Source organism: Pygocentrus nattereri, chromosome 1 (assembly GCF_015220715.1).
Source record: "Pygocentrus nattereri isolate fPygNat1 chromosome 1, fPygNat1.pri, whole genome shotgun sequence".
In the NCBI taxonomy this organism is placed as follows: domain Eukaryota; kingdom Metazoa; phylum Chordata; class Actinopteri; order Characiformes; family Serrasalmidae; genus Pygocentrus; species Pygocentrus nattereri.
This window is the reverse complement of record NC_051211.1, coordinates 36,002,547-36,029,968: the sequence shown is the minus strand read 5'-3', so window position 1 is coordinate 36,029,968 and position 27,422 is coordinate 36,002,547. Positions and strand designations below refer to the sequence as shown.

The following is a 27,422-nucleotide window of genomic DNA, read 5'->3' as shown; positions in this document are numbered from 1 at the left end:
TTGAAATATAGTTTTCTTTATCTTGGAAATGTTATTGATTAAAAATACAAGTACTACATTTCATTGAATAGTAAATGCTTAAGTTAACACACTGACAGAAAGAAATCATTATTTCAATCACAATTTGTTGTTAATGTTTATTTTCATTATTTCTATTTTTTACTGTTAGACATTCTAAGCATATAAATTCTTACTGGCCAGATAAATAGCTTTTAAATATCATTTTCCCAAGAGGTCTAAGACTTTTATACAGTACTGCACCTTTGTTTTATATTCATTAAGATTCAGATATATAAGATTCCCATTTAAGGTGTAATATTTGCTTGCTCTGTTTTCCTGTAGGATGGTGCGGTCTGGAAAGATTCTGCAGCTGGAGCAAGAGCGCCGCTGCTGCCGAGAGAAGAACTATGAGATCAGACGACTTTCTTTGAGCTGCAAAGGAGCCACACCCAACCATTACACCTACAACCACATCACCAGCTGTGATTGCCTGCCTGATGCCTGAAATCCCATCAACTTTAGATTATCATTACAATGAAGGAAAATAGGATTCAGAAATGTTGCATGATTTGATTTGTGTGATTTGATTATATTATCAGTGATTTAGCTTTAATTGTGAATTGTAACTTTTTGAGCTCATCTTTTTGCCTTTTTTAAAAATTCTGGTGTTTTCTACATTCCGCTGCCATATACTGAGCCAAACTGCCATGAGGACCATCTGTGTAAGGCTTGCCTTTTTTGCTGGTGTTTAAATTGTGATATTAAGTATGTGTCATTCTATCAAAACCACAGTGAAGAAAGACAAACATAGTATAATAGTAGTACATAGTAGTTTTAGAGCACAGGTTTCAGTGTTTTTAGTGCACAGTTGACCTGTCTTTTTTGGTGTTTTGTGCTCTTTTTTTTTGTTTGTTTGTTTCTAAAGCACTTTGATAGTAAATGATTGATTGAAATGCTGTAATGATGGATTCAAATGATGTAATCATATAATAAAAAATATTAAGTCATTAGTTTTAGTTATTTATTTTCCTGTTTAACAACTCTGACCCAGAAATATGGCTGTCATAAAGTTTTATTACAGGTTTGTTATGTTACTTATTGTCTTGGTAGAGATTGGTTCACTTCTGTGAACAGAAGCTCCAATATAGGCAGCACAGTGTTTGTTTGTCACAAAAGCAAACTGGATTAAATTTGTACTAGTGTGAATATTCCTCGGGGGCCTGACTAGGGAGGAACAGCAGCGTCATCTGAATTAACGATGTAGTCTATTTGCTATTACTGACAGTACTATCTCAGCCACCCACTGAATGACCTCAAAAAGTCCAGACAGTAAGCGTTTTTGCAGTGAACAAGACTCTCTTGCCCTGTAGCCACAGTAACTATGTGTATTCTGCTGCTGGAGATTCCCGCTCTTTGCAATGTCACTTTCGACTGACGTGATCAACAGGTTCACATGAATGCTGGGTTTACTGATCAGGGGTCATGTTTTAATGTGTGTTGCAAAGTCCTGCTTAGAAAGCCAACCTCTCTCTCGTCCACTCCTTCCATTCTGGAGAACCTGAGCTGGAGAACAGGTAAGCTCACTTTCTACCTCACTCATCTCAGCAAGCCACTAAAGCATTGCAGGTATTTGTGTAGTAAATAATTCAAAGCTGAATTAAGTAATTCACAGTATGACTAGAAAATTTAACTAGGTTGTGTGAATGGTTAAGTGTATTCATTGCTGGAATGTATTAATTGGTATATTTGGAAAGATATGCGTTGAGGATATTTGTTTAAAAGAACATGTGAAATAGTATATTATAAATACATATTCATCAATATAAAATCTAAATATCATTAATTCCTTAATCTAAAAGCCTCTTGCATAACTTTAATATACTGTTGGATCTAAAAGGTTTGAGACTGCTAGTGAAAATGCTTCTATTTTGTATTCTTTTCTAATTTTATATTTAAAAAATCAGTTATATTATCACTAAAACATTTTGAGTGAAAAGTACAGTTTTTAAACTATTGGCATGAATTTTAGAATTTTAGTATTTAGTATTCCAAAAAATTGTGTTTTAATGACAAAGTGCACTCATGAAAGTTGTAAAACTTTGCTGACATGGATTAGTAGATCAGTCCAGCTGAGAGTCATCTGAACACGAGCTACAATGAAAGGAATAAGACGAAACATAAAATTTGATCTTGTACTAAACACCTTAGTGTGCTTCACTGTTTGCTTAAATTTGAACAGTGACCTAAGAATAGAGTAGAACTGAGTATTTATTTATTTTATTGGTCATGACTTTTCTTTGTTTTGATTTTTTTTAAATTCTACAATGTTCTGTCATATATTTCTATGTTTAACCCCTTAAAATCTCAGGCTTATTACATACTAAGGCTAATTATTCAGTAACTACACAGACTTCAATGCAAACTGGCTGAGCTATTCTTAGGTTATTGAAGTGTGTAATAAAACTTTGAACCTGCCTTGGGGGCCCTGGCCTAAATGGGGTTAAATGAAAATAATCCCAGATATTTAGTGTGGATTCAGAATTTTGGACCCCCACTGAAATGTGGTGAAGAACATAGAGGAAAATAGATTTGATGGCAATCTGTAATCAATCAGCATCAGGCCTTTACTCTAACAGGTGTGAGGACCCCCCACTTTGATCATTTCTTTTAAAGGATTCTAGTTTGAGTTCAATGGTTTTGAATATGTAATTGACCACTTGACAACAATATATTATTATAGTTACAGTATATTTTTTAATCATTTTATAACTTCTTCATGATTCCCTATAAAATGTTAATATTTATTTATGAAATACCTTCTGAAGTCTAACATATCATGTTTCAATCTGCACTGCAGAAAAAGTTTGAACACTGTTGGTCAACTGACCTGTTTTGTTGATTCTTTAAGTTGAAATAAGTAACCACACCCTCTGCAGGGGAACACACTTCAACATGCTTAAATAATGCATTTTCTGCTAATTTAATGCACAATTTATATGTTTCGAGTTTAATATATTGGAAAAAAATCAATTCATCATATTTGAACTGTTTTCCTGTCAAATGTGAAGTTTCACAACACCTTCACAAAAAATCTTTCCACCACCCACTTCCCACAAGAATGTTCATTGTTACCATCATCAAACCACCGTCCACACATTATTTATCAGCGGAAAACACGTCCTGCACATTATCCTCCTGATATCTTTGATTTCTCAGTACACCCTTCCTTTCAGGAAATGAACTGCATTTCCTGAAAACCTCACAGAAAAAAGTGGTCTTCAGGGGTTCTTCCCCTTGGCCCATGTTTTCTAATGCTCCTGAACAATAGAGTTAAAAAAGTGCTGTTTTTGCACATGCTGACTGTAATGTGTTGTGGCAGATGAGGCTGGATAAGGTGGTGCAGCACTGCTTCATTAACTTTACTGCTCTCTTTCACTTGCAGAGCACCATGAGTGTGGAGAAAAAAGAACCACGACAGCCATGCTGCTCCAAACTAAAGGTCAGTCTCTCTCTCTCCCTCCCTCTCTCTCTCTCTCTCTCTCTCTCTCTCTCTCTCTCTCTCTCACTCTCTCCCTCTCTCTCTCTCTCTCCCTCTCTCTCTCTCTCTCTCTCTCTCTTTATTTCTCTCTGTCTGTCACTCTCTCTCTCTCAGAAATCACCTTTTCTACATTGCAGAAATGCAAAGATCTGAGATTTGGATGATTCTCCAACCAGTTCTCCTCTTTAATTTGTTTTTGTTTGTTTTTGTGTGTTTGTGTTGATTTCCAACCCTTGTTAGTTCTGTTATAGTTCACTCCAAGAGATTCTTGGTTCTGCAAGGGCTCTTTAGTAAAGACAATAAAGAAATCTATATAGAGCCACAAACACGCAAAAAACATTTGCATGATTAAAGGATTCTTTGCATTTTGAAAGGGTTCTTCAGATTGACAGAGAATGTGCTGTAGATGGTCCTACATAGAACGTTTTGAAAAGGGTTCTAAGTAGCACCAGAAAGGGTTCTTCTATCGTTACAATGTCAATCTTGAAGAACCATATACAACACATTCTCCTTTAATCTGAAGAACCATTTCCCTCTGCAAAGAACATTTTTATCATGCAAATGACTCTTGGAGTGTTCATGGTTCTATACAGAACCACTTCCTTTATTAAAGAACCCTTGAAGAAACAACTTTTAAGTGTGATAAGTGCAGTATGTAGTGAATGCAGGCAAGACAAATATTCAATCACTTTAATAAAGTGCTAAGCATGTCTGATGCCTTAAGGTTTCACCTGTTCTGATTTCATGTAATTTCTCTGAGCCTCTCATTATGTAGTTAGTTTGTGATTAGCCACGGGTCATGTTTTGAGGGATCAAAGCTGTTGATCATTACCTGAGAAGTTACCATTGCATAATCCTATTGGAGGCCTCTGACCCAGACCTTCGCCTAAACCTTTCAATGTTTAACTCTCATTACTATGAGTGACACTTCTCCTTGAGAGGAACAGGTGTCATCATGATAATGCTGAAAGTTTAGTTGGAGACACTGAGCTCTTCTTGGGATATGCAGATAAGAAATAGTGAATGAAATATCTTCAAATACCTTCTGATGTCTCACGTACAGTGTTTCAGTCTACACTGCATAAGTCTTTACTGAACAAAATTGCAGCAATTACAAATATGACAAGGAATAAAACAATACATTATACTGTGAATTCTTTGTAGCTGTAAAATACAAGGAGTATAAAGTTACAGTCAGCCCAGGAGTCAGTTAGATTTGCGTCAGATGATACTGGGTTGATGGTTTAATATTTCCATCACATTCTAAGGAATGTTTGACCGTATCCATGTTGTTGCACAATTTACTAATGAGATTAGAGCAGGGAGGCGAGAGTAATGTATCTTATGAACATGCTGCAGTGAGGTATTCTTAACCTTAGGTATTCAAACAGTGTTATAACATTAGATAGAATTAATAGAATGCATGTTCCACACAATGCAATATCATGTCCATGGATTAGGCAAGTAGGGATTGGTGAGGGGGTTGTAGCAACCCCAAGTTTCAGGATAGTTTAATTGCAACTGCTGAAAATAATTAAAACAAAAAAAAAATAAAAGAAGCAAATAAGCTTTCAAATATATTAAGAGTAGTAAAGGCTTATTTTTGCTTGCTTTGGGGTGGACACTTATTGTTTGTCTGCATTAGGTTCTTCCAGAATGAGAAACAACAGCAATAAGCAGGATATGCATCAGAGGTTTGATGTGTCATTTACAGTACTGTGCAAAAATCAGAGTCCATTTGTTTCATATTTTACATTTCCAGTGAAAAAAGGTCATTAAATGAAAATTGTTTCAACAGATATTTCTGAGGAGATTAGACACAACATATCCCACTTGCATAAGGAAGAGGAAAGTCAAAGTAAATAAAGTGAAAAAAAAACAATCAGGAGTTTTCAAAAAACGCCATGCAACTTTGCAAGATCTAGTAGACCACCAATACCATCAGATAAACAACACTTAAAGCTTTCATTTTTGAGAGAGAGGAGAAAATCAAAGTCCACTGTTGCTTCAGATCTGAAAAAATCCACAGGTGTTTCTGTCCATCCTTCCGCTGTGAGAAGACAACTGAACACTATGAGTCAGAAAAGATGTGTAGCTGCCAAGACGCCCTTACTGAGAAAAGAAAACAGACAAAAAAGCAGAACATTCACAAATAAAACAAAGAAGCTGCTGGTGTTCTCAGAGCAGTGGACTGACCACCCCAGAGCCCAGACCTCAATATCACTGAATTAGAGAAAAAACATCTAAGACTGATTTTAGGAGGTATAGAAAAAAAATTATGCAGATTCTTTCAAAAAAACTGAAAGCAAGTCTAGAAGCTCTGAAAAAATATTTTTGGACTTTTGCACAGTACTGTATATGTGTATTTTGTCACCTCTCATCATGTTGTGATGTCTCATATCATTTTCTGTTTGATACGCACGCACGCACAAACATGCATGAAAACATGAATATACACACACACATGCATGAAAACACACATATACACACACACATGCATGAAAACACACATATACACACACACAAACGTGCTTGAAAACATGTATATGCACACACACATGCATGAAAACATGCATATGCGCACACACAAACATGCATGAAAACATACACACACACACAAACATGCATGAAAAAATGCACACATACACATGCATGAAAACATGCACATACAAACAAACATGCATGAAAACATGCACACACATAAGTGTATTGCAAATGTGCTGTATTAAGAGGGCAGTTCAGTGATTAATAGAGGGTACTGTCAATTCATCTCCATGCTGAAATGCTGTTTTCGTCTGTTCTCAATATCTTTCCTTGGTTCTTGCTTTCTCAGGAATCTTGTATTAAAAATGATCTCTCTCTCTCTCTCTCTCTTTCTGTTATGTGTGTCTCAGTTGTTTCTGTTCTCCATGTCTTTTGTCGGCTTCGCCAAAGCGTTCCAGGGCAGTTACATGAAGAGTTCAATAACGCAGATTGAGAGACGCTTCGACATTCCCAGCTCCTTCATCGGGGTCATCGATGGGAGTTTCGAAATCGGTAAGAATAAGCACACACTTTACACTGTACTTAACTGCTCATCACACAGTGTTTGCTACCTGATCACTGCTTTTTGTTGAAATTGTCCAGCCATGAATAAATGCAGGTTTGTTGCCATGTATTGTGTTAAATAACAGTACCGTGTTATTTACTGCTGCAATTTACCTGATTCTAACACGCACCTCAATTTTACATGAGTAAAAGATATTATATCTACCAAATTATTACCAAAATTAAAAGAAAGTCAAAGTGTATGTTGGTGTAGAACAGCAGTGACCAATCTTATCAGTGTCTGGTGAAGGGCTGGTGTGGCTGCAGGTTTTCATCCCAAATGAACAGGATCATACCTGATTCCACTTGTTTAATCAATTGCTTAGTCTTCAAACAACTGACTATGTGAACTCTTGCTTTGTAGGAATGAGAACCACACTGGCCCTTTAGAAGGAAAATACATTTTTAATTTTCAATGTAAATTAATGCAACCATTCATCATGTAATGCTCACTCAGTGTAAAAGGCAAGTGGCTTTATTTCAAATTATGTCAAAAAGTGAAAAATGGAGAAGATTTGACTTCCAGGTCTCTCCCCTTCCACTGCACTCCAGGCCTACCTCCAGAGCTCCCCTTGTCATGAACATGCATACTAGCAAACATGGAAACAAGTGCACATTTCAGTGCTAATCATCATCGCTAATTTACAGTGCAACTGTTGTGAAAAATGCTAAATAAATTAAACCACTTATGAGAACAATGATCTGACCAGAGGAGAATGGGTTCCAGTTTTGAGTCTTGATTCCTCTCGAGGTTTCTTCCTCTGGCTTTTAGGGAGTTTTTCCTTGCCATTGGTTTGCTTATGGGGGTTTGAGCTGTGAGAGCACAGACCTATGTAAATATCAGGACAAACATCAACTTGATTTGACTGTCTGGCCACTAACATATATTTTTAGCTACTTTTAAATAACACAGCACTAATAAATGTATAAAAAGTACACCCATTGAGGCTTTTTCTACTCCTGCTTGTGGCGTCCTTTATTCAGTGCATTAAAGTTCACTATTGGACTGAAGCAGATGGAGGTTTGATGTCAGTAATTGGGTCTGCTCTTTCTACTCTTTTGCAGGTAACTTACTGGTGATTGCGTTTGTGAGTTATTTTGGGGCAAAGATGCACAGACCCCGACTGATAGGAGCAGGCTGTTTGATTATGGCTCTTGGTTCGTTCCTCACTGCTCTTCCTCACTTCTTCCAAGGACTGTGAGTTACTACAAACATTTGTTGACGTGCTTATTTGCCCTTCTAACACCTCAAACTATAATCTCTGGATTCAGTCATTAAAGGGCCCGTAGCCTACATCTTTCTTCTATTTTATTTGTTCCTTTAGGGCCATTCACAACATTTGTATGGTTTTATGTACCAAGTAATTCTTTTTTATGTGACCATTTTCAAACTTGTCTTTATTTATATCTGATCAATTACACGTCTGTTTTTTGTTACTGATATGCAATCATTGTGCTAATGAGCTCTGTTCTGCCTGGCTGTTCTGTATTGCTCCTCATTCAAAAATACACAGAGCTGAAATGCCTCTTAGAACTTAAAAATGAGTAAGTGGGGCTAAACAGATAGGCTGGATAGGTGGATATTTGCAGTTGAGTTGCTTTTTATGGCATCAGAGAAACAATTAATTAAAAAGGGGTTTTTTTGCATCATAGTTTCCATATATGGACTGAATAGTGAATGGCATGTTCTAAAACTTCAACAAGGTTTACATATTACTTCAAACTGCATTATTTCAGACCCATGATATGGGTCTTTTAACCTTAAATTATTAATGTTCTTCTTCTTCGTCTTCTTCTTCTTCTTCTTCTTCTTCTTCTTCTTATTATTATTATTAGTGGTAGTAGTAGTGGTAATAACTATGAATAGTGACTACAATCAATCAAATATATAAGTAATATGAATCCACATACAGGCTCTTACAGTTTAACACTAGAAAAGCCAAGATGGTAATTTTTGAGATGTCATCATTTTGACAAAATAACCCCCCATATCTACTGTTTATTTACTTTTAACATATTATTCCATAGTTTAGTCCGACATTGTTATAAGATCAATATTACAAAGCACAGTCAAATTTTGAGTAAGGCCATTAGTGGTCATTTTGACTGGATAAATTAGATCACTGTTGGAACAAGTTATTCAGCAGCGTGCTTACCTCATCCAAATATTTCTATCTTGAAAGTTCAAAGTGGTCATTGTGACTGTGTACATTAGACTGTGATTCGTCTGCATGGGCTTTTTTCCCTGCTATTTATAGCACACTGGAAATGGAATTTTTTTTCTTGTAGAGTTTATTCAGTAGCCTGCTCACTTCATATCGTTTACCTCACCCATCCAAATCATTGCATTCAGGTGTTCTAATCACTTCCATGGCCACAGGTGTAGTAATGATTAATAATGAGTAGTAATGAGTAATGAGTAGTAATGAGTAGTAATGAGTAGTTAATGATCCAGCAGACCAAGGGATTTTGGACAATTTCATGCTCCCAACTTTGTGGGAACCGTTAGGGAATGACCCCTTCCTGTTCCACATCACTGCGCATCAGTGCACAAAGTAAGGTCCGTAAAGACATGGATGAGTGAGTTTGGTGCGGAAGAACTTGACTGGCCTCGACCCGATAGAACACCTTTGGGATGAATTAGAGTGGAGACTGTGAGCCAGGCCTTCTCATCCAACATCAGTGTCTGACCTTACAAATGCGCTTCTGGAAGAATGGTCAAAAATTCCCATAAACACACCCCTAGAAAGAGTTGAAGCTGTTATAGCTGCAAAGGGTGGGCCAACATCATATTAAACCCTATGGGTTAAGAATGGGATGTCACTCAATTCATATGCGTGTGACAGCAGATGAGCGAATACTTTTGGCAATATAGTGTATCTGGACTGACAAATAGTTTGTACATGCAAAGTATGATCCACAGCAGAATAAAACAGTAGCAATAAAATGGGACATGCTATCCCAACTATTTTGTATTTTGTAAATGTGCTTAGAAAACTCAAATAGGTCAAAATGGCAACTGCAGCCATTCTGGTTGTACAATTTAAGCCTTGTAAGTGTTAAACATGTCTTCCTCTGTACTATTGTAGAAGTTCTCCATCGCTAATTTATCTTTGAACAGGTACAAATATGAGACAACAATTTCCCATTCCTCTGAGGCCAATGGTACAGAGACCATCCTGCCATGTCTGAACAATGAGAGCCGTCCACAGGGTGATGACCTGCCCTCAGCAGAGACTCAAACAGGTGAGTGACAGCCAAACTGTCCAAAAAGCAGGCATTTGGGTGTTTCTCTACAACGTACTGTATCTATTTCATTGAGCACTTGTCAAACTAGCCCCAGAAAATTTCACTATAATGACAGGATTTACAGCAATCATAAAACTTGTTGCCATAACTCTCACTGACGCTCAAAGCCAAAGGTTGAATACTGATGTTAATAAGAAATGTGCTGCTATTAAAAGGAACTTTAATTTTTTAATCTAATCTAGATTTGCTGCAACTGTATTATACTATGTATTACCATTGATAATGATTTTGATTCGTTTCTCTGTACTTACAGAGAAAATCACTTACAATAAAAGCCAGTGGGCAGTTGCTGAATTCTGTGAATAAATTCTTGAAATGGCAACACACATGCCAAAATGTTTCAATACAGTACAGGTCTTACGCTAGGAAGTTTTGTTCAGCTTTTGAAGTTAGCAGTTTCAATATCCACACCACTAAGCTGGTGCTTATGCTATGATAGCATGTTTTGAGTCAAGTTGAATCAAGTTTTCTGTACTTTTCCAAATATAGAGAAATGTGTGAAAATGAATGTAAGTCATAATGAACTGTATGATATAGGTCCACCAGATTGATATTTGTTTACTTACAGTAATGACTACCACTCAAAATACTTGACATTTACTTTGTAGTAACTATGTAAGTAGCGTTTCTATGAGTGACCAAGTACTGCAATGATAAAGTGTAATAATTCTTACCACAACTGTCAAAAGTCAAATTCTTGTTGACCTTTTATGCTCAAAAGAACCCAAAAAAGGTACCATTCCAAGCCTGATACACTGCTATCCGGTAGCTGGTCGTGTCTGGAGATGTCTAAGTGTGGTCTTTGCTCTTGCAGAGTGTGAGAAAGTGGCAGGATCGTCTCTTTGGGTCTATGTGTTCCTGGGGAACATGCTGAGAGGTTTTGGAGAGACTCCGGTCATGCCTTTGGGACTGTCGTACTTGGATGACTTTGCTAAAAAGGAAAACACCGCTTTTTATCTGGGTATGAAAGAAATGGAACAGTGAACATGCATTTAATTGAATTGTGCATGTCATTTCCATATGAATTAAATGTATTACATCCACACATACACATGCAAATGGCTTAATCAAATCAATTCAGCCCCCACACCTGCCTCTGTTTTTGAACATGTTATCAGTTTTTACTCCACAGCTATTATGCTGTTAACATGATATAACGTGGAATAAAGAGCTTTGTTTACATAGTGTCTAACAGCCCATACAAATTAAACTGTAAAATATCCATCCTTTATCAGTTTAAAATTCATAAATCGTTATATTGTTACAAGATAATCTCATAACTCGTTGCTTTATTTGAATTTGGCCAGCTGCCCTTTACACTGTGACCTTTTTATGTCATTATGTCACCTCTCTCACGCTTTCTCTGCCTCTTTCTCTCACTCTCTCTCATTCTCTCTCCCTTTCTCTTTCACTCTTTTTCTCTCTCTTTCTCAATCTTTCAGTTTCTGTCTTTTGTCTCTTTCTCTCTGTTTCTTTGTATCTTTTTGTCTCTCTCTCTCTTACTCCATCTCTCCTTTTGTCTCTCTCTCTCTCTCTCTCTCTCCTCCCTGCACTTTGTCTCTTTGTGTTTTCTGTATGTAGTGGTGCTAATGAAAAACACTGAAACCCTGAAAAAGTGGTGAGATCCAGAAAAATTGATGAACTTTGTGCTTCAAGCAGACATATCACCACAGTGATGGGATGTTGTGAATCATGTGAGTCTCTCTCCTTCTCTCTCTCTCCCCAATCACAGCATTTATACAGACAGTAACAATTCTGGGACCGATGTTTGGTTTCATGCTGGGCTCCTTCTGTGCCAAGCTCTACGTGGATATTGGAGCTGTGGACTTAGGTAACATTACCAAATAAGATCTGTTTGCTTTTTTTTAAATTTATGGGTAATTAGGTGTGTGCAGAGGTCGTTTCGTTGAAATCTGATCCCCAGTAATAACCCTTTCTCCCTTTAATGGTGAGGTGATTTCTGCTTTGTAATCTGCTATTCTGAATCAAACAAAGACGTTATTTTATTTTTATTTTGATTAAAAAAATAAATTCTAAGAGTTTCCATAGTAATGTGTACTACAAACACAGTACATCCATCTATAAAGGTAGCTTGGAGCTTCTTTTATGCAGTGATAGGAAACACAGAAATACACAGAAAGCTCCAATTTCACCTGCAGATCCATTTTACTATGACCACCCTGAACGTGCACACTTACCAACTACAGTGGGCCAGCTTTTAATGAGTTAAAGGGATAAAGGCAACGACTCTGAATGGATCGACAGTGAAAGTAAAAGAGGCAGACATTTGATGCTTTTTGATGCTTTTGATGCTCTTGAGGCTTCTTATTTTAGTCTAAATGAGAATTTTCAGCATAATCTGTCACTATGCTAGCAAATACAGGAAGGAATTTCTGTCTAGCAATGGACTGTACACCTACCTGGATTACAGTTGTTGGCTGCTTCACTGCGTCACATTCTCTCCCACCTGGCTGACCCTTTGTGCTATCCATATTATCGACTAATGTGCAGTGTGTTAGAGGGGAGCCATCTCTAACTATTACCTTTGTTTTGTTTGCTTGGTCATGGTCATGTCTGCTGAAGGAGTTTTAAAGGTCAGGGACTTAAATATTGCTTGGCTTTTTGTCAGCTTCTGTCAACCAGTATTTCTGCTTATAGTCCTACTATGAGTTCAGTATTTGAGTAATTTACTCGATCACTCAGTACTGCCTGTCTTCTGGCTTCAAAGGGTTTTATTTGGATGGTACCCTATAGATGCCCTACAGATACCTAAATCACTAACAAACTTTCTGGTAATGTTCAGTTGATTATCAACAGCAGTATGGTTATGGTTAGGGTTAGGAGTAGGTGTAGGTTTTGCCTTGAGGTTAAAGTTAGGGTTAGGGTTCAATTTAATGAAACTTTCATACTGCACTTGAAGTTTTGTTTTATTTAATAGATATTTAGTTAAGTGTTACTTAAAGATATACTGAGCATTTACAAAAAAATCTACAGTGGACCATCCAAATAAAGCGTTACCAAAAGGTTTGAGTTGATTGCTCTTCTACCTCTAGCGGGGGCTGCAGAAGAGGTTACTTGAGAAGTTGCAGAAAAAATTGAACCAAAGAAAATTTTAAAAGGCCCCTAAACCTTTGATATCATGTAACTTTGGCACTAACTATTTTAGTGAAGCATATGTCTGGGTACATCCTGGGTAGTCATGGCCTTTAACACTTAATTTAAGTGGTCAGTATGGACGGTAGAACATATATGACACGCTATCATGCTCCTTAGATGAATATCAACCACTGGTAACCCACAAGGTAACTGACTGGCTGACTTTGTTGAACTTGTGGTCACTCTTCAGTGGTATCTTTACGTCTCTTCTTCACAGATACCATTACCATTAACCACAAAGACTCGCGCTGGGTGGGGGCCTGGTGGCTTGGCTTTTTGCTGACCGGAGCCGTGATGTTACTGGCAGGGATCCCATTTTGGTTCCTGCCCAGGTCACTGCCCAAGCAAGAAAAGAGCCCAGACAACAAGAGTGCTGATGCCCAGGAGGGCGAGCAAGACACTTTCATCACGATGGACAGCAGCAAAAGCCCACCATCTGAAAAACAAGAGCCCGTCACTATGGCTGCCTTGGCAAAAGGTTCATCAAAACATTCATCTCATCTCAATATTCACTTATAATAGAAGCCAATGGGCAGTTGCTGGAATCCATTAATGAAGATTTAAAATATAGGATTATACAATTGCGTGAAAAAGCTTAAACATGGTGTTTTCTGCAAATTTCAGTTCACAATTTCAAAAAATAAAGCATAAAAATAAACTGTGCCATAACTTTTTGTCACGCATCTGGCGAACTCCCAGTATGAGATGGACTTCATTATTCAGACTCCACTGGGAGATCACATGAGCGAGCAAGGTCCTTCTGACTGACGGACTCCATTGCCAACAATACTTTGGGGAATCACTTCTGACAGTCTCTTGCGCACCTATCAATGCCCATAATCCCTAAGTACTAATGCTATTCACCTGTGTAAGTTCTCTGAAAACTTACTGAGCGTTGCTCTTCTGGTTTCATTGACCTTGTTTTTTGACCCTTGCTTGTTTCCCTGTCTCAGCCTTTTGCTTGACCCTTTTTGTTCTTTTACCCGTCGTGTTTGATCCAGTTGGCCTGTATTTTCGACTGCGTCTTTTGCCTTCTTGTCATTGTGATCTTTCTATGTTTGTTGGATTTGACCCGCGCCTGTTATTGGGCCACGTTTTTGCCCAGCGATAATAAAACCGCTGTTGTCCTTTTTATCCGTGAGCAGCTGGTTTCTGTTGATTGGTCATACTTTGGCACAGACCACATTTTAAGTTTATTTTTCCCTCCAATATGTTAAATTCAGCAAATAAACAGTAATTCTGCATTAAAATGTAAAAAGTGTGTGCTCTCAGTATAGACGATGTGTTAAACTTATTTTCACTTACAATATCAACAAAACATCATTTAAACAAGGGCACCCAAACTTTTGCATGACTCTACAATGCAAATTCAAAGCTATAGCTGTTTTACTCCCAACAGAAGTTTTGGTTCCTCAGGGTTTTCTGATCTTCATAGTGGTCAACTATGAATACCAGAAATTCCTCTTTCTGAAAAACAGTTTCATTTACAAATACCTTTGACTGAAGTAAAATTCAGAATTCAACAACTGTCCAGTAGCTTCTGCTTTGAATCTACAGTTTTCTGTTTCTAAGTTTAGGGAAAGAAATTGAAGGTATTATCCAGTATAATCAACTATATAATTTATGGTAAATGTGGCATATATAGATCAAAACAATCTGTTCAAAAACACTGGAGACTTCTTTCATGTGACCTTTGATTACAAGAATGTGAAATGTGGTCTAGTATATTTACTATGTTTAAGACTTTTATGCTAAAGTTTATAATAAGCTATAAAAAGTTTATTGAGTAAATTTTTTAAGTTTTGACAAACATTTGTTGCTTTTTTTAAGAAAAAATATAACATTATATCCTTTTTAATCTAGTGGAACATGGTTCTCAGAGATTTGGTTATGGTTATTTTTATACATTTTTTAAAGACTATGTGCAATTTATAAGTTCATTCGCTGAATTTAACACATTGGGGGAAAAATAAAACATTAAATGTAGCCTGTGCAAAAGTTATAGCACATTTTATGGTTTATTTTTTCCCCCAGTATGGCAACTTAATAAAGAAACCTTGCAGAGAAACGCCATATTTAAGTGTGTTCTATGCAGAGGACATGTTCAATTATTTTCCTTTATAAAATCAACAAAGAACATAGAATTGTACATAGAATTGGCCTTTAGCATGTCACACTGCAGACACCTCCTGCACCACTGTTTTGTTGATGTTGTCCATTGACCATATATTCTGGTTTTCTGCAGATTTCCTGCCGTCGCTGAGGAGACTCTTCAGTAACACAATCTACTTGCTTATCATTCTCACAAATTTGGTACAAGTCAATGGCTTCATTGGACTGATAACGTTCAAGCCCAAGTTCATAGAACAGACCTATGGCCAGTCTCAGTCGAAGGCCATCTTTATGATAGGTGGGTGTTTACTTATTTTGCCCCACTAGCTGTGCAGAGCTGGAGCAGTTTTGTTGTCTCAGAAATACTGGCTAATCCAGTTCAGTACAAAGTGGGATTGTAAAATTGTGCCGTTCACACTTCTGGTTTGTACCTTGAGAAACATGGATGAATTATTGAACATTTGTGACTTGAAGGCAGGGATAATACATGAGTGTGGACTACTTTGCTTGAGTAGTACTAAAACAACACGTACTTTCTCTCACAGTTCCATATGAGAGTCTTTTGCCAGTCAGTCCTGTCCCTGGGTGTTTGATTTTACTGTTTTTCTTGTGTAGTGTAGACTACCCACCAAGAGCTGGACCAACCAGCTCTTACCCTGCTTATGAAAGGCCCTGACTCCTCCCCCTGCATCCTCAAACATACATACAATTAATGAAAGAAAGCAGAAAACACATTCACTGAAACATGTCATAGCTGTTTCCAATAGCGGGAGTCGGCTAATTAGTGTTGATTTGAGCTCATGTCTGACTTTAGTTGGATATTCTCACCTTGCACTATAGCCAGTGTTATTCAACAGCTCTTTCAGATGAGGATAAAGTCACCAAGCGCTAGTATATGACCACTGGGTGCACCAGAATGTAAACTGGAACAGTATTTTGATGTGTCAGTCCTTAATTTAAGAATTATCACTTTGTGAAAAGTTTGGCAGTGTAACATTAGATGGCTCTGAAGCTATAATTCTAGGGTTCTTAGCCTATATGCTAGCAGCTAGAGAGCAAGTTGTTCATGCTGTTTTAAGCTCTCAAAGGAAAATGGTACATTTGTTTGACTTTACACTTTTGTAACTGTAGACATTTGTGTGAATGTATGTGCAAGTGCAAATTTCAGCATTCTAGTATTGCACTAATAACAGCCTTGAAGAGTCTACTAATTTAGGCTAATTTAGAATAAGGATTTGTGGATTATTCATGAAATAGCAATGGATACAGCGTGTCGAATTCACAGAGAGATTTTAGATTTCATTACTTTATCGTATTTATTAACATGCCTATTAGCATGCTATTATTATTATTATTATTATGATCAGTAGTAATAGTAGTAGTAATAGTATCATCGAAAAATTTTTGTGTGTTGTTATTTACACATGCACACATACACACCCATATACACATATACATGTACATGTATATAATATGTACATATATACATATGTATAGATCTTCTTTGTAAATACTATATGGATAGTGTATTTACCATATACATGCTTCTCTTCTATAGGCATCCTGAACCTGCCTGCTGTGGCTTTGGGGATCATCACAGGAGGCTTTGTGATGAAAAGGTTTAAACTGAATGTGCTTGGAGCAGCCAAAATCTGCATTGCAGCATCTTTCTTCTCTTTCTGTCTCCTGCTCAGCCAGTACTTTGTACACTGTGGAAACATACATGTGGCCGGACTCACTGTGTCCTATCAAGGGTAAATACACTCCCACTGTTTACTTCTACGCTTTGCAAGTGTGTCACTCCACACTGGAGCAGGCCAAACATTGGCATGTGAACATTCTGTGTTTACTTGTTAGGATATAGAACTGCTACAGGGATTTAAAAAAAAAAACAATGAAACAAAACACTGAAAGCAAAATAAAGTACTGTATGGATGACATGCCTAGGTAATATAGGTAAAATGTATTGGAAACTCAACAAAATGTCATTGTGTCTTTAACACTTATTGTAAATGTGCAGCGTTCACACTTATGAGTGGTTCTGAAAAAATGTCTAAAAGCTAAGAAAGTTTCTTAAAATATCATTAGAGTTACATTGGCATTTGAATATTAGCATGTAAGTGCAAGTACAGACAAATGCATTGATGGATTATTTCAGTTAAAATAGTTTAACTCCACTCGTGTGCTGGTTATTTTTATAGTGACAGGTGGAGCTTGACCAAGCTTAGCAATGTTCTCTAAAACATAATCATTGAGACTACTGGTTTGACCAGTTATCAGCTTTACACAAATTTCCTCTTCCATCTACCTCAAATTTAGTAGATTAACCGAGACAGACTTGCTGCTTCAGTTTTGCTCTGGATCTATATGACTAATGTAGCTAACGACAAAGGAATACATATAAAAAACAACTTATACATACATTTACACTATATACCCCTGACTCCAAATACAGTTAATCAGCCATGTTTGGTGTCTGAACTTTGCTTCAAGGCTAATGTAGCTAATGACTAATGAGGTGGCAGAGGTTAACTTTGTGTCGTCAACGTGTGACCCTTTTACTGCCCTGTTGTGCCTCCACAGCACAATTAGATTTTTACGTAAAAGTGAAGTAATCCTCTTTAGCAGCAAAATAAAGTTCTCTTGGTTGTTTTAACAATAAATGGTCATGATGAAGTTGTGTGTAGCTAGCTGCTAATTAACCAAGCTTTAGCCCCTAAGGCTGGCACGCATACTGCGGGTTACCATAGCACCACAGATAACAGTGTCATCTAGCTAGCAGCTAGCGAAAAGGCAAAGAGAAAGGTTTAAGATGAACATTGATGATTTGGAGCTGAACAGTCTTTTTAGTTATTAGCACTGAGCTGGTTTCCTGATACGTTTAATCCTCAACGAGAAACGGTCACGTCGGATTTTTCCGTTCTGCTGTGGTGCAGCAGTTACATTCTGTTGCCTAAGGCACCATTTAAGGTGGGACGGAAAAATGTGAAGAGAAGCTGAGTTCAGCTTCGTAAAAATCTGAATGTTAAGAGACATTTTACAAGGTTAACGTTACATTTGTGGAAAACTATCCAGCCAGAGATGCAATAAAAAAGCTGCGCTAAAGCTTAAAGCAGAGCAATGCAAGTCTGTGTTTTCATTTATATTAGCTATATTTGAGCCTATTGTAGGATATTAGCAGATACTGGGACATATCTTCTTAACATTTGGGTTTCTGACCCCTGGTGTAAACTATTGTTTTTAGCTATGCAGTGTACTTTGGTGCAAAACTAAAGAAGTAGACCTCAGACAGACATGCTATCTCACCTAATCATCTACTTCTGGTTTAAGAGGGAATCTGCATAAATATATTTTTCTTTTATATCTGTGCTTTTGAGATATATGAAGTTTTATGGTCTTAAATTCTCCATATTTTTTTCTGCCAGTGAACCAGAGGTGTCCTACCAGGAACAGAGTCTATTGTCTCAGTGTAACTCAGGCTGCTCCTGCTCTCTGAAGCATTGGGACCCTGTGTGCTCTAACAACGGCCTTACTTATGCCTCCCCCTGCCTGGCTGGCTGCCAGAGCTCCACTGGAGTTGGCAAGGAGTTGGTGAGCTGTGCTGTTTCAGAAAGATACACTTTATAGCACCAGAAAAGGTTACGCTATTGTTATGATGTCAAGCTTCTAATGTTAGAGAACCCTTTCTCAAATGAATTCTCCAAAAGGTTCTATATAGAACCATATACAATACATTCTACATCAATTTGAAGAACGTTTTCACCATTTCACCCTTTAAGAACCATCTTTTTGCAGTGTGCAGATTAATTACATGCAGGCTGGTGATGACACTTTCTCTCTGTTTTGCATTGAAGGTCTATCAGAACTGCACCTGTGTTGGAGATGCTCACCTGCCAGCTGCAAACAGGTCAGCAGTGCTGGGTCAGTGCCCACACCAGGACAGTTGTGACCACATGTTTAAGATTTACATGGGGTTGTCAGTTCTGGGGGCTTTTATCTCAGCTTGTGGAGCGACTCCAGGATACGTTATCTTGCTCAGGTAATTGATTAGGATAAATTTATCCACTGCATTTGACAGTTTGTCTAGTATCCAGTCCCTCAACTGTCTTTTGTTGTTTGTTTGTTTTTCAGATCTATACAGCCTGACCTGAAGTCTTTGTCTCTTGGGATGCAGACGCTGATCGCCAGGACCCTGGGTATGAGCACTTCCCCATCACTAAATCTCATCATTTCAAGGGTGCAGTTGTGGTTTTAGAAGTGAGGGAGGCACAATGAAATTGGAGATTGGACTCTCCTTAGATGACTTAATCTCTTCCTTTTGCTCAATACTACTGAGCTCTTAACCATGCAACTACATACATTACTATGTAGTAGTAATGTAACCATGAAAATCTAATACTGACAAAGTATAGTTAAAAGTACAGTAAGCGTTTAATTATTGATCATTTTTTTCAGGTGGAATTCCTCCTCCTATATATTTCGGAGCTTTGATTGACGGGACGTGCTTGAAGTGGGGTGTGAAGCGATGTGGGGGGCGAGGGGCTTGTCGACTTTATGACTCTAATGCTTTCAGGTAAACACACACTCAGCAAAAACACGTTCAAACTTCCTCATCAGTTTGACTGGGTGCAGGTCTGGAAAAAGTAAAATATGAAAATATGGATCTTTTCTGCTGTTCTACTATTGTGATGATTTGGATAATAAATCTCGACCCAGTATTGTTTTGTTGAATCATGGCATTAAAAAGTCTTCACTTAGTGAAATCTTTTTATATTCCTGATAAATTTGGCTAAACAGCTTCATATTTTCATAAAGACTGCATGAATGCAATATTTGTAATTTTGTACAGTATTGTGACTTTGAAAAGAAAAGTGGCTGTTATTATTATTATTATATTTTTAAAAAGTTTAAACTTACTGTGACTTTACAACTTGGCTGGTGTTCAATATAACAGTTTATGTTTTGCAATTGAATTCCACCTCCACATTTGTATCATATTTGCAATGGTGAAATGACCCATTAGGATTATATTAGGGCTAATCATGGATGTGGAACGGCTATGGCAATTTTATCTGAGCCCTTACTAAGTCTTTCTGAAAGGAGATTTTTTAAATTGAATTTTTATTGAAATTAGAGGCTAACCGTTGTGTACCTCAACTGAAGTTAAAGCTTCAGGCCTAGATGAACACTAGATGGCACTGTTTACCTGTTTTTATTATTATTATTTAAAATTATACACTGTGATCACTGGTTTTCAATTATTTGGTTCTCACAGTGAGGTATTAGATACAGTACTGTGCAAAAGTATTATATATAATATATATATATATGTATATATATATATATATATGTGTGTGTGTGTGTGTATTTTTTTTCTCAAGTAAAAACACACACACTTCTTAGTTTAAAACTTTTGTACAGTACTGTATGTATTTAGATTTTAGACACGGTCATTGCCAAAATGGCGACACAGAATATCTTTTATCTTTGTTTCTCAATCTACCAGCAAGACACAGCGCTGCACAGTTTTTGTATTGCTTTATTGGGCAGAGCTGATACAGTTGGCCAGCTGATTATAGAGCCCTTTATGAGCTGGATTAGGTGGGCTGGGGGAGGGAGTATTGAAACTGCTGTGCTGTGTTTGGCCAGGAGCAGCATTAACAAATGCTGGCATAGGTTGTTTTACTCTAGCATCTGTACATGCCTTTGTAAAATTCCTGTCTTCCAGATCAAGATTCCTGGGCCTGGTCTACGGCCTGTACTCCCTTTCTTATGTGCTGTCGGCCATGCTCTTTAACAGACTGGCCCACCGTCACAGGCAGGAGGCCATTCAAAATCAAGCCAAGGACATGGAGCAGGAAGCCGGCAGCAATGTAAACGGACCAGCGGCAATAGTCAAATGCAAGGAGAACCTGGACAAAGAGACCACTATCTGAATTCACTTCCTGGATTCACATGTGCACAAAACAAATCTGTTATTTAGGCCACAGTCATACTGTATACATTGTGTAAAGCTTACGTGAACATGTTTGTGATGTGTGGTATTCTGTGCTGGAATTGCATGTGGCCATGGAGCTGCATGTTACAAACGGTCAAATGCACTCTTACGACCCATTATCAGTCTGGAGTATTTAAATCCAGACCTTCTTATGTTTACCACAGATAGACTGGTGCATTGCCCATTGGGAAAGAACCACAAAAGCAAAACCAAATGCAACCGATACACTGGGATTATGTACTGAAAGGCATAATGCATTGAATTTACTTGATGTTTAATGTCAGGGGTTCCCAACCCTTTGCAGTTTACAGCCCACATGACTGAACACGAGCTTTTGCAGCCTACAAGAAGATTTAACCAGCCCAGTGCAAGAAAATAGAGCACAGTCCATGTATCCTGCTCACTGTATAACATAATAAACACCAAATTTGATTAGCCATACTAGATCAATTCCATATAATCAAAAAGAGAAACAAAAACATATATAGACAGCATTTTGCCAAACCAGTGTTGGAGCTCTGAATATTTTGTTATTTTCAATATTTTACTTTTACAAATAATTGTCACAACAAAAATGTCTATTATTATAATTCATTTTTGAGATTAAAAAAAAAGTGACTGCCAAGGAGCTCTAGCAGGATCACCATGGACCAAAGGTTCTAAACCACTGATCTATATAACAGAATATGAAATGTTTTAAATACATAAAAAAGTAGTCATATACACAATTAAATCCAGTAAACTCAACACATTAAGTTTTTCACTGTATAAACTATACTTGCAATTACACCAAAGACATTGTGATACATTGAATGCCAAATCAGAGCACAATAGCATTTGTGCACATTAACAAACGTATATATTGTTACATATAGGTTCTCTGCTGTAGGTGACGGTCATTTGCAGTATATTTATCCTCAGTGTTTTGGTTAAAAGTGTTTGAATGCTCAGGTCATGGTGTCCATAAAGATGAGATAATTAGTCATAGCTTGTATGGTCTTTTCATTTTGTATCGCACTGTTTTATATGTTTCACATGAATGATCAGATGCAATGAGTATTGATCACAGTATGTATCTGTATATAATCATGAGACTGTAATGTGAATGGCAAATCCGCAATGACTACATTTTTTTTTTTATAGCAATTCTTTTTGTCCTTGTGTTTCATGTTCACATGTACCTGATCACAAAACTGCTATTAAACCCCACAGAGGAATATTATTAGTTGTCAAAGTGACTAGTGCTACAAAAACATAATATTCAGAAATGACCAACAGATGGTACTGTCCACATTAAAGTTTCTCACTGCCCTAAGCTCCCACTGACTCCCTGTGGCAGGAGCAATTTGGGTTTGTTGAAACAAAATAACCCCTTAAACCATAGAGAATCCACATTTGGGCACATTTATGGTTTAATTCCTCAATCTCACAGCTGCATAGATCTTCATAGAACCGATTTGCAGCAGTTACAGTATAATTAGCAGTAGTTTCTGTTAATAAGACTTAAATACATGTCTTTCTGGTACTTAGGAATAAAGAACACAGCACTGAATCCTTCATTATTTTCCACTAAATCATTTTACGCACATAAAAACATTTCATAACATCCATCAGTATCTCTAGGCATGTTAATAAACAATTAACAGGGTTGGAATATTAACTTTAAAAATGCATATTTTTTTACTTATTTCTGATTTCCAATTGAAAAATGTAATTATAACCTAATCCAAAGGCTTACTATATTAAAGTAACACAATCTGAGTGCTTTCCTTTACTTTTGTACTACTTGTCTTATTAAGTTATATGAGTTATAAGAAAGACAAAAGAAAAACAAGACTTCCAACAACACTTTAACGTGACACAAAGCAAACATGAAAATGCATTATTTTATGAAACATAATAATAGATTATAGGCCTTTAATATTGTGCTCATGAAGACAGGTATGGGCACAGCTCCCCAATAAAAAAATAAGAGATTTTAACAGGAAAATGAAGAATTTTGGCACACTGAGGCTAAAAGACAATTGTGTGGCAGCAGTGCATGCATAAAATCATGGAGGTACAAGCCAGCAGCTTCAGGTAATGTTCATATTAACCACCAGAATGGGGAAAAATTGTGGTCCTGACTGTGGCAAGATTGTTGGTGCCAGACGGGCTGGTCACTAAAGAACACTGAACTCACCGTCAAGTTCATGAAACCAGTTTGAGATGACTTTTGCTAGACATGGTACATTATCATGATGGAAGTAGCCATAAAAAGATGGGTAAATTGTGGCCATGAGATGATGTACATGGTCAGCAACAAAACAAATAGGCTGTGGAATTCAAGCGATGATTGTTTGGTATTAATGGACCCAAAGTGTGCCAAGAAAACAAACCCCACACCTTTACACCACCTCAACCAGCCTGGAATGTTTACTCAAGGCAAGTTGAGTTCTTGCCTGACAAAACGTATCATGGTCTTCTGCTGTTGTAGGCCATCCGCATCTATGCTCAACGTGCTGTGCTTTCTGAAATGCTTTTCTCCTCACCACCATTGCACAGAGTGGTTATCTGTGTTACTCCATCCCGATAGTGCGCCATGCCACAAAACATAGGTTATCTCAAACTTTTTTCATGACAATGAGTTCAGTGTTCTTCAATGGCCTTCCCAATTACCAGATCTGAATCAGACAGAACACCTTTGGGACAGGGGAACAAGAGATTCTCAGCATGAAATTGCATCTGAAAAATCTACTGGAATTGCATCATGCAATCACATCAACATGGTACCAGAATCTTAAAGGAACATTTCCAACATCTTGTGGAATCCATGCCATAAAAAACTCAGCCCATTTTTAGAGCAAAGGGAGTCCCTACCCAGTATTAGTATGTATTAGTAATAGTGTTCCTAGTAAAGTGCTGTGGGAATATAGTTAAAGTCTATACTACTTTCCTGGGATTTTGTTTGTCAACTTATTTATTAAAAAATCTGTTACTTGCAATCTTGCAATATCAAAGAGCAATCTGGTGGAAATCTTCTTTTGAGAGCCCTCATTAGCAACAATTAGATATAGATAATAAATAGATAATAGAGACCATTTGAAATACTCTGGCTGGCTATCATTTGTGTTTTATCTGAAGTCTTTTGTGTTTTATCTAAAGTCTTAATAGACTTTTATATTAGTGAGTCATGCTTGGCAGTAAAGGACTGCCAGCAGTGGGGCAGGAACTACAGGCAGACTGAAAGCTAGGGATGGAGCCTTGGTCATGCTGAAGGACAGGCTTCACCAACAAAGTTGCAGGATTTTGGGTCAGTGGTGGAATCTGAGGGTGCTGTGTCAGTGGAGGCCAGCACAGAAACAAGACAGGGAACCAGCATAGGCCTTCCTCCACAGGCAAAAGAACAAGAGCATATGGGCAGTCAACTGTGGGCAGAAGAACAGGATAAGAAGCAACCTCAGAAACAGGACGGGGACCTGACAGCCAACTCACAAAACAAAGCAAAGGCAGGAAAACAGTACACAAAGAAAATGGCTCAGAAAATAGTAATGTAGACTTTGAAACAAGTAGGCCAAACAATGAAGTACATATAGATGACCAAACAAGTCTATAAATGAGCTGCAGGCTTGGGTAATGATAAGCCAAATTGGAACTGGAGCTGGAGTGAGTCAGTTCAAAACAAGTCCATGTTCTGATAGATAAAAGAGTGAGACAGTGCAGAACAACGTGGAGTCCACATGCTGTCTTCCCATGTGCTATAGAGGGACAGTAACTTGACAGCAACTTTGGTAATTGGTAAATTTCTGCTCCATAGAGCAGCACTGAAAGGGGCATTTTAGACTAAAATTGGCATTTAATGTGTTATTTGTTATCCTATAATTTCCAACTGGTTCAGAGTGAAAGGATAGGCTCCAGTGGAAGAATAGACTCCAGCACCATTGGGAACAAGAAGGATAAGCAGCTTAGATGATTAGAGAGTTGATGAGGAGTATCATTTTCATGTTGTTGTCCATTAATGCTTTCCTATAACTACAATACCCAGCATGCATTATACAAATACATCACACGATTACCCCTTGGAGTTTTTCCTGGTGGACGAGAGGGTCGCCTCAATATGAATTAAAATCGCAGAGAGGAAAACTCTGTGTGCTTATGCACCAAAAAACAGGTCAGAGTATTCGGCCTTCTTGGAGCAAGTGGGCAGGGTTCTGGAAAGGGTCCCGCCTACAGACTCCATAGTCTTACTGGGGGACTTCAACGCTCAAGTTGGCAATGACTGGGAGGCCTGAAGAGGCGTGATTGGGAAGAACAGCCTGCCCGATCTAAACCCAAATGGTGAATTGTTATTGGACTTCTGTGCCAGGCATGGATTGTCCATAACAAACACTAAGTTTGAACACAAGGATATTCATAAGTGTACATGGTACCAGAGCTCCTTGGGTCAGAGGTCAATGATTGACTTTGTTGTCGTTTCATCTGACTTGGGACTGTATGTTCTGGACACTCGGATAAAGAGAGGTGCTGAGCTCTCAACTGATCAATATCTGGTGGTGAGTTGGATTAGATGGCAAGGAAAACTGATGGTCAGACCCAGTAGGCCCAAGCGAATAGTGAGGGTGTGCTGGGAACGACTGTCAGAGGCCCCTGTTCGGAATGATTTCAACTCCCTTCTCCCGGGGGAGGTAGGGGACATTGAGTCCGAATGGACCCTGTTCAAAACCTCCATTGTGGAAGCTGCCAGGCATTGCTGTGGCCAAAAGATTGTGGGTGCCTGTCGGGGCGGTAACCCAAGAACCCCCTGGTGGACATCAGTGGTGAGGGAGGCCATCAAGCTGAAGAAAGAGGCCTTTAGGGACTGGATGGACCAAAGGACTCCCGACTCAGCAGAAAGGTACTGACAGACTTGCCTCCCTCACAGGAGTCAGGGCCGGCGGCCTCTAGTGTGTCAAGCTTCATTTCCCTGGTGGAGGTCACTGAGGTAGTTGGCAAGTTCTTCAGTGGCAAGACACCAGGAGTGGATGAGATTCGTCCAGAGATGCTTAAGGCTCTGGATATTGTGGGGCTGTTGTGGCTGATGCATCTCTGCAATATTGCATGGACCTCAGGAACAGTACCCTTGGACTGGCAGACTGGGGTGATGGTCCCCATTTTTAAAAAAGGGGACCGGAGGGTGTGTGCCAACTATCGGGGTATCACACTGCTCAGCCTCCCTGGGAAAGTCTATGCCAATGTGCTAGAAAGGAGACTCAATAGTTGAAACTCAGATTGAGGAGGAACAATGCAGATTCCGTCCCAGCCGTGGAACAATGGACCAGCTTTTCACCCTCTCGCGGATTGTTGAGGGGGCATGGGAGTTTGCCAACCCAGTCTACATGTGTTTTGTGGATTTGGAGAAGGCTTACGACCGGGTTCCCCGTGATATCTTGTGGAAGGTCCTCTGGGAGTATGGGGTAACGGGGCTACTACTCCGGGTCATTCAATCTCTCTACTCCCAGAGTGAGAGCTGTGTTCATATACTAAGCATTAAGTCGGAGCAGACTTCTTTCCAGTCTACTGGGATCTCCTCTTGTTCCCCTATTTTCTTAAAGAATTTGTAGATCATTGTCATGGGTTGTCACGGGTTGTCATGGGTTGTCACGGGTTGTCATGTGCCTGACTGTCAAGCAGCTCTTGAAACGCTCTGCTCTTTGTAACTGCTTCTCCAGTCCCGTTAGAATGGTGTTGTCTTTGTTGTTCATTCCAGCCAGTTTCTTGATACAGCTGTTTCATATTTCGACTGGCAGCTGCCTGCTCAGTTTTGTGTACCAAGCCTTCTACCAAAATTGGCCAGTCTCTTCTTCACTTCTATGTTGATTATTGCATATTCTTCTTGTATCTCTGCATTCAGCTCCGAATGTGTTTTTGTTGAAGGCTGCTTTTGTTTTTTCCCAGTTTCTGTTGACTTCCAGTTTTCTGCTGTAGATTTATTTTGCCAATCCTTTAAGATAATCTCCAGTCTAGGTGATAATAACTACCAGGGCTCTCAAGTTTTTAAGTTTGGTGGGAGTGAGATTTTTTTTTTGGGGGGGGGGGGATGGGTCACCCATCGACCCAACGGCCCATTGACCCTCCAAGTGTGTTCAACTTAAAAGAGAACAAGTTTGATTTGATCAAATTTCACGGTTTATTCTATGACATATAATTAAAAGTTGAAAGTACAAACACTTTTACTATATCCAAAGTCTTCTCTGCTATCTCCCC

General features: G+C 38.3%; 2 protein-coding genes across 2 annotated transcripts in view; both read left to right on the top strand.

Annotated features, from left to right (window-relative positions):
• LOC108427067 (mucin-2-like) overlaps positions 1-992 on the top strand; it is a 53,995-nt gene extending 53,003 nt beyond the window's left edge. The window contains exon 45 of the mRNA XM_037541532.1: positions 343-992. Within this exon, the coding sequence (XP_037397429.1) occupies positions 343-505 (163 nt within the window). The 3' untranslated portion in view covers positions 506-992. The remainder of the gene's footprint in view (positions 1-342) is intronic.
• Positions 993-1,379: 387 nt separating this feature from the next.
• slco1d1 (solute carrier organic anion transporter family, member 1D1) lies at positions 1,380-22,422 on the top strand. Its single transcript, XM_017696988.2, has 15 exons — positions 1,380-1,574; positions 3,443-3,499; positions 6,433-6,574; positions 7,691-7,823; positions 9,747-9,871; positions 10,749-10,895; positions 11,667-11,765; positions 13,308-13,568; positions 15,336-15,500; positions 16,761-16,956; positions 18,628-18,793; positions 19,057-19,241; positions 19,334-19,398; positions 19,658-19,775; positions 20,931-22,422. Exons 2-15 carry the CDS (start codon positions 3,449-3,451, stop codon positions 21,136-21,138), a joined length of 2,061 nt encoding a protein of 686 aa, XP_017552477.1. The 5' UTR covers positions 1,380-1,574; positions 3,443-3,448; the 3' UTR covers positions 21,139-22,422.
• Positions 22,423-27,422: the final 5,000 nt, after the last annotated feature.

Excerpts from the sequence above, each read along its gene's own strand:
- slco1d1 (XM_017696988.2), top strand. The coding sequence starts at position 3,449 with ATGAGTGTGGAGAAAAAAGAACCACGACAGCCATGCTGCTCCAAACTA. Across the intron at positions 9,872-10,748 it reads CTCAGCAGAGACTCAAACAG|AGTGTGAGAAAGTGGCAGGA; the intron begins GTGAGTGACAGC and ends TTGCTCTTGCAG. Across the intron at positions 10,896-11,666 it reads AAACACCGCTTTTTATCTGG|CATTTATACAGACAGTAACA; the intron begins GTATGAAAGAAA and ends CCCCAATCACAG.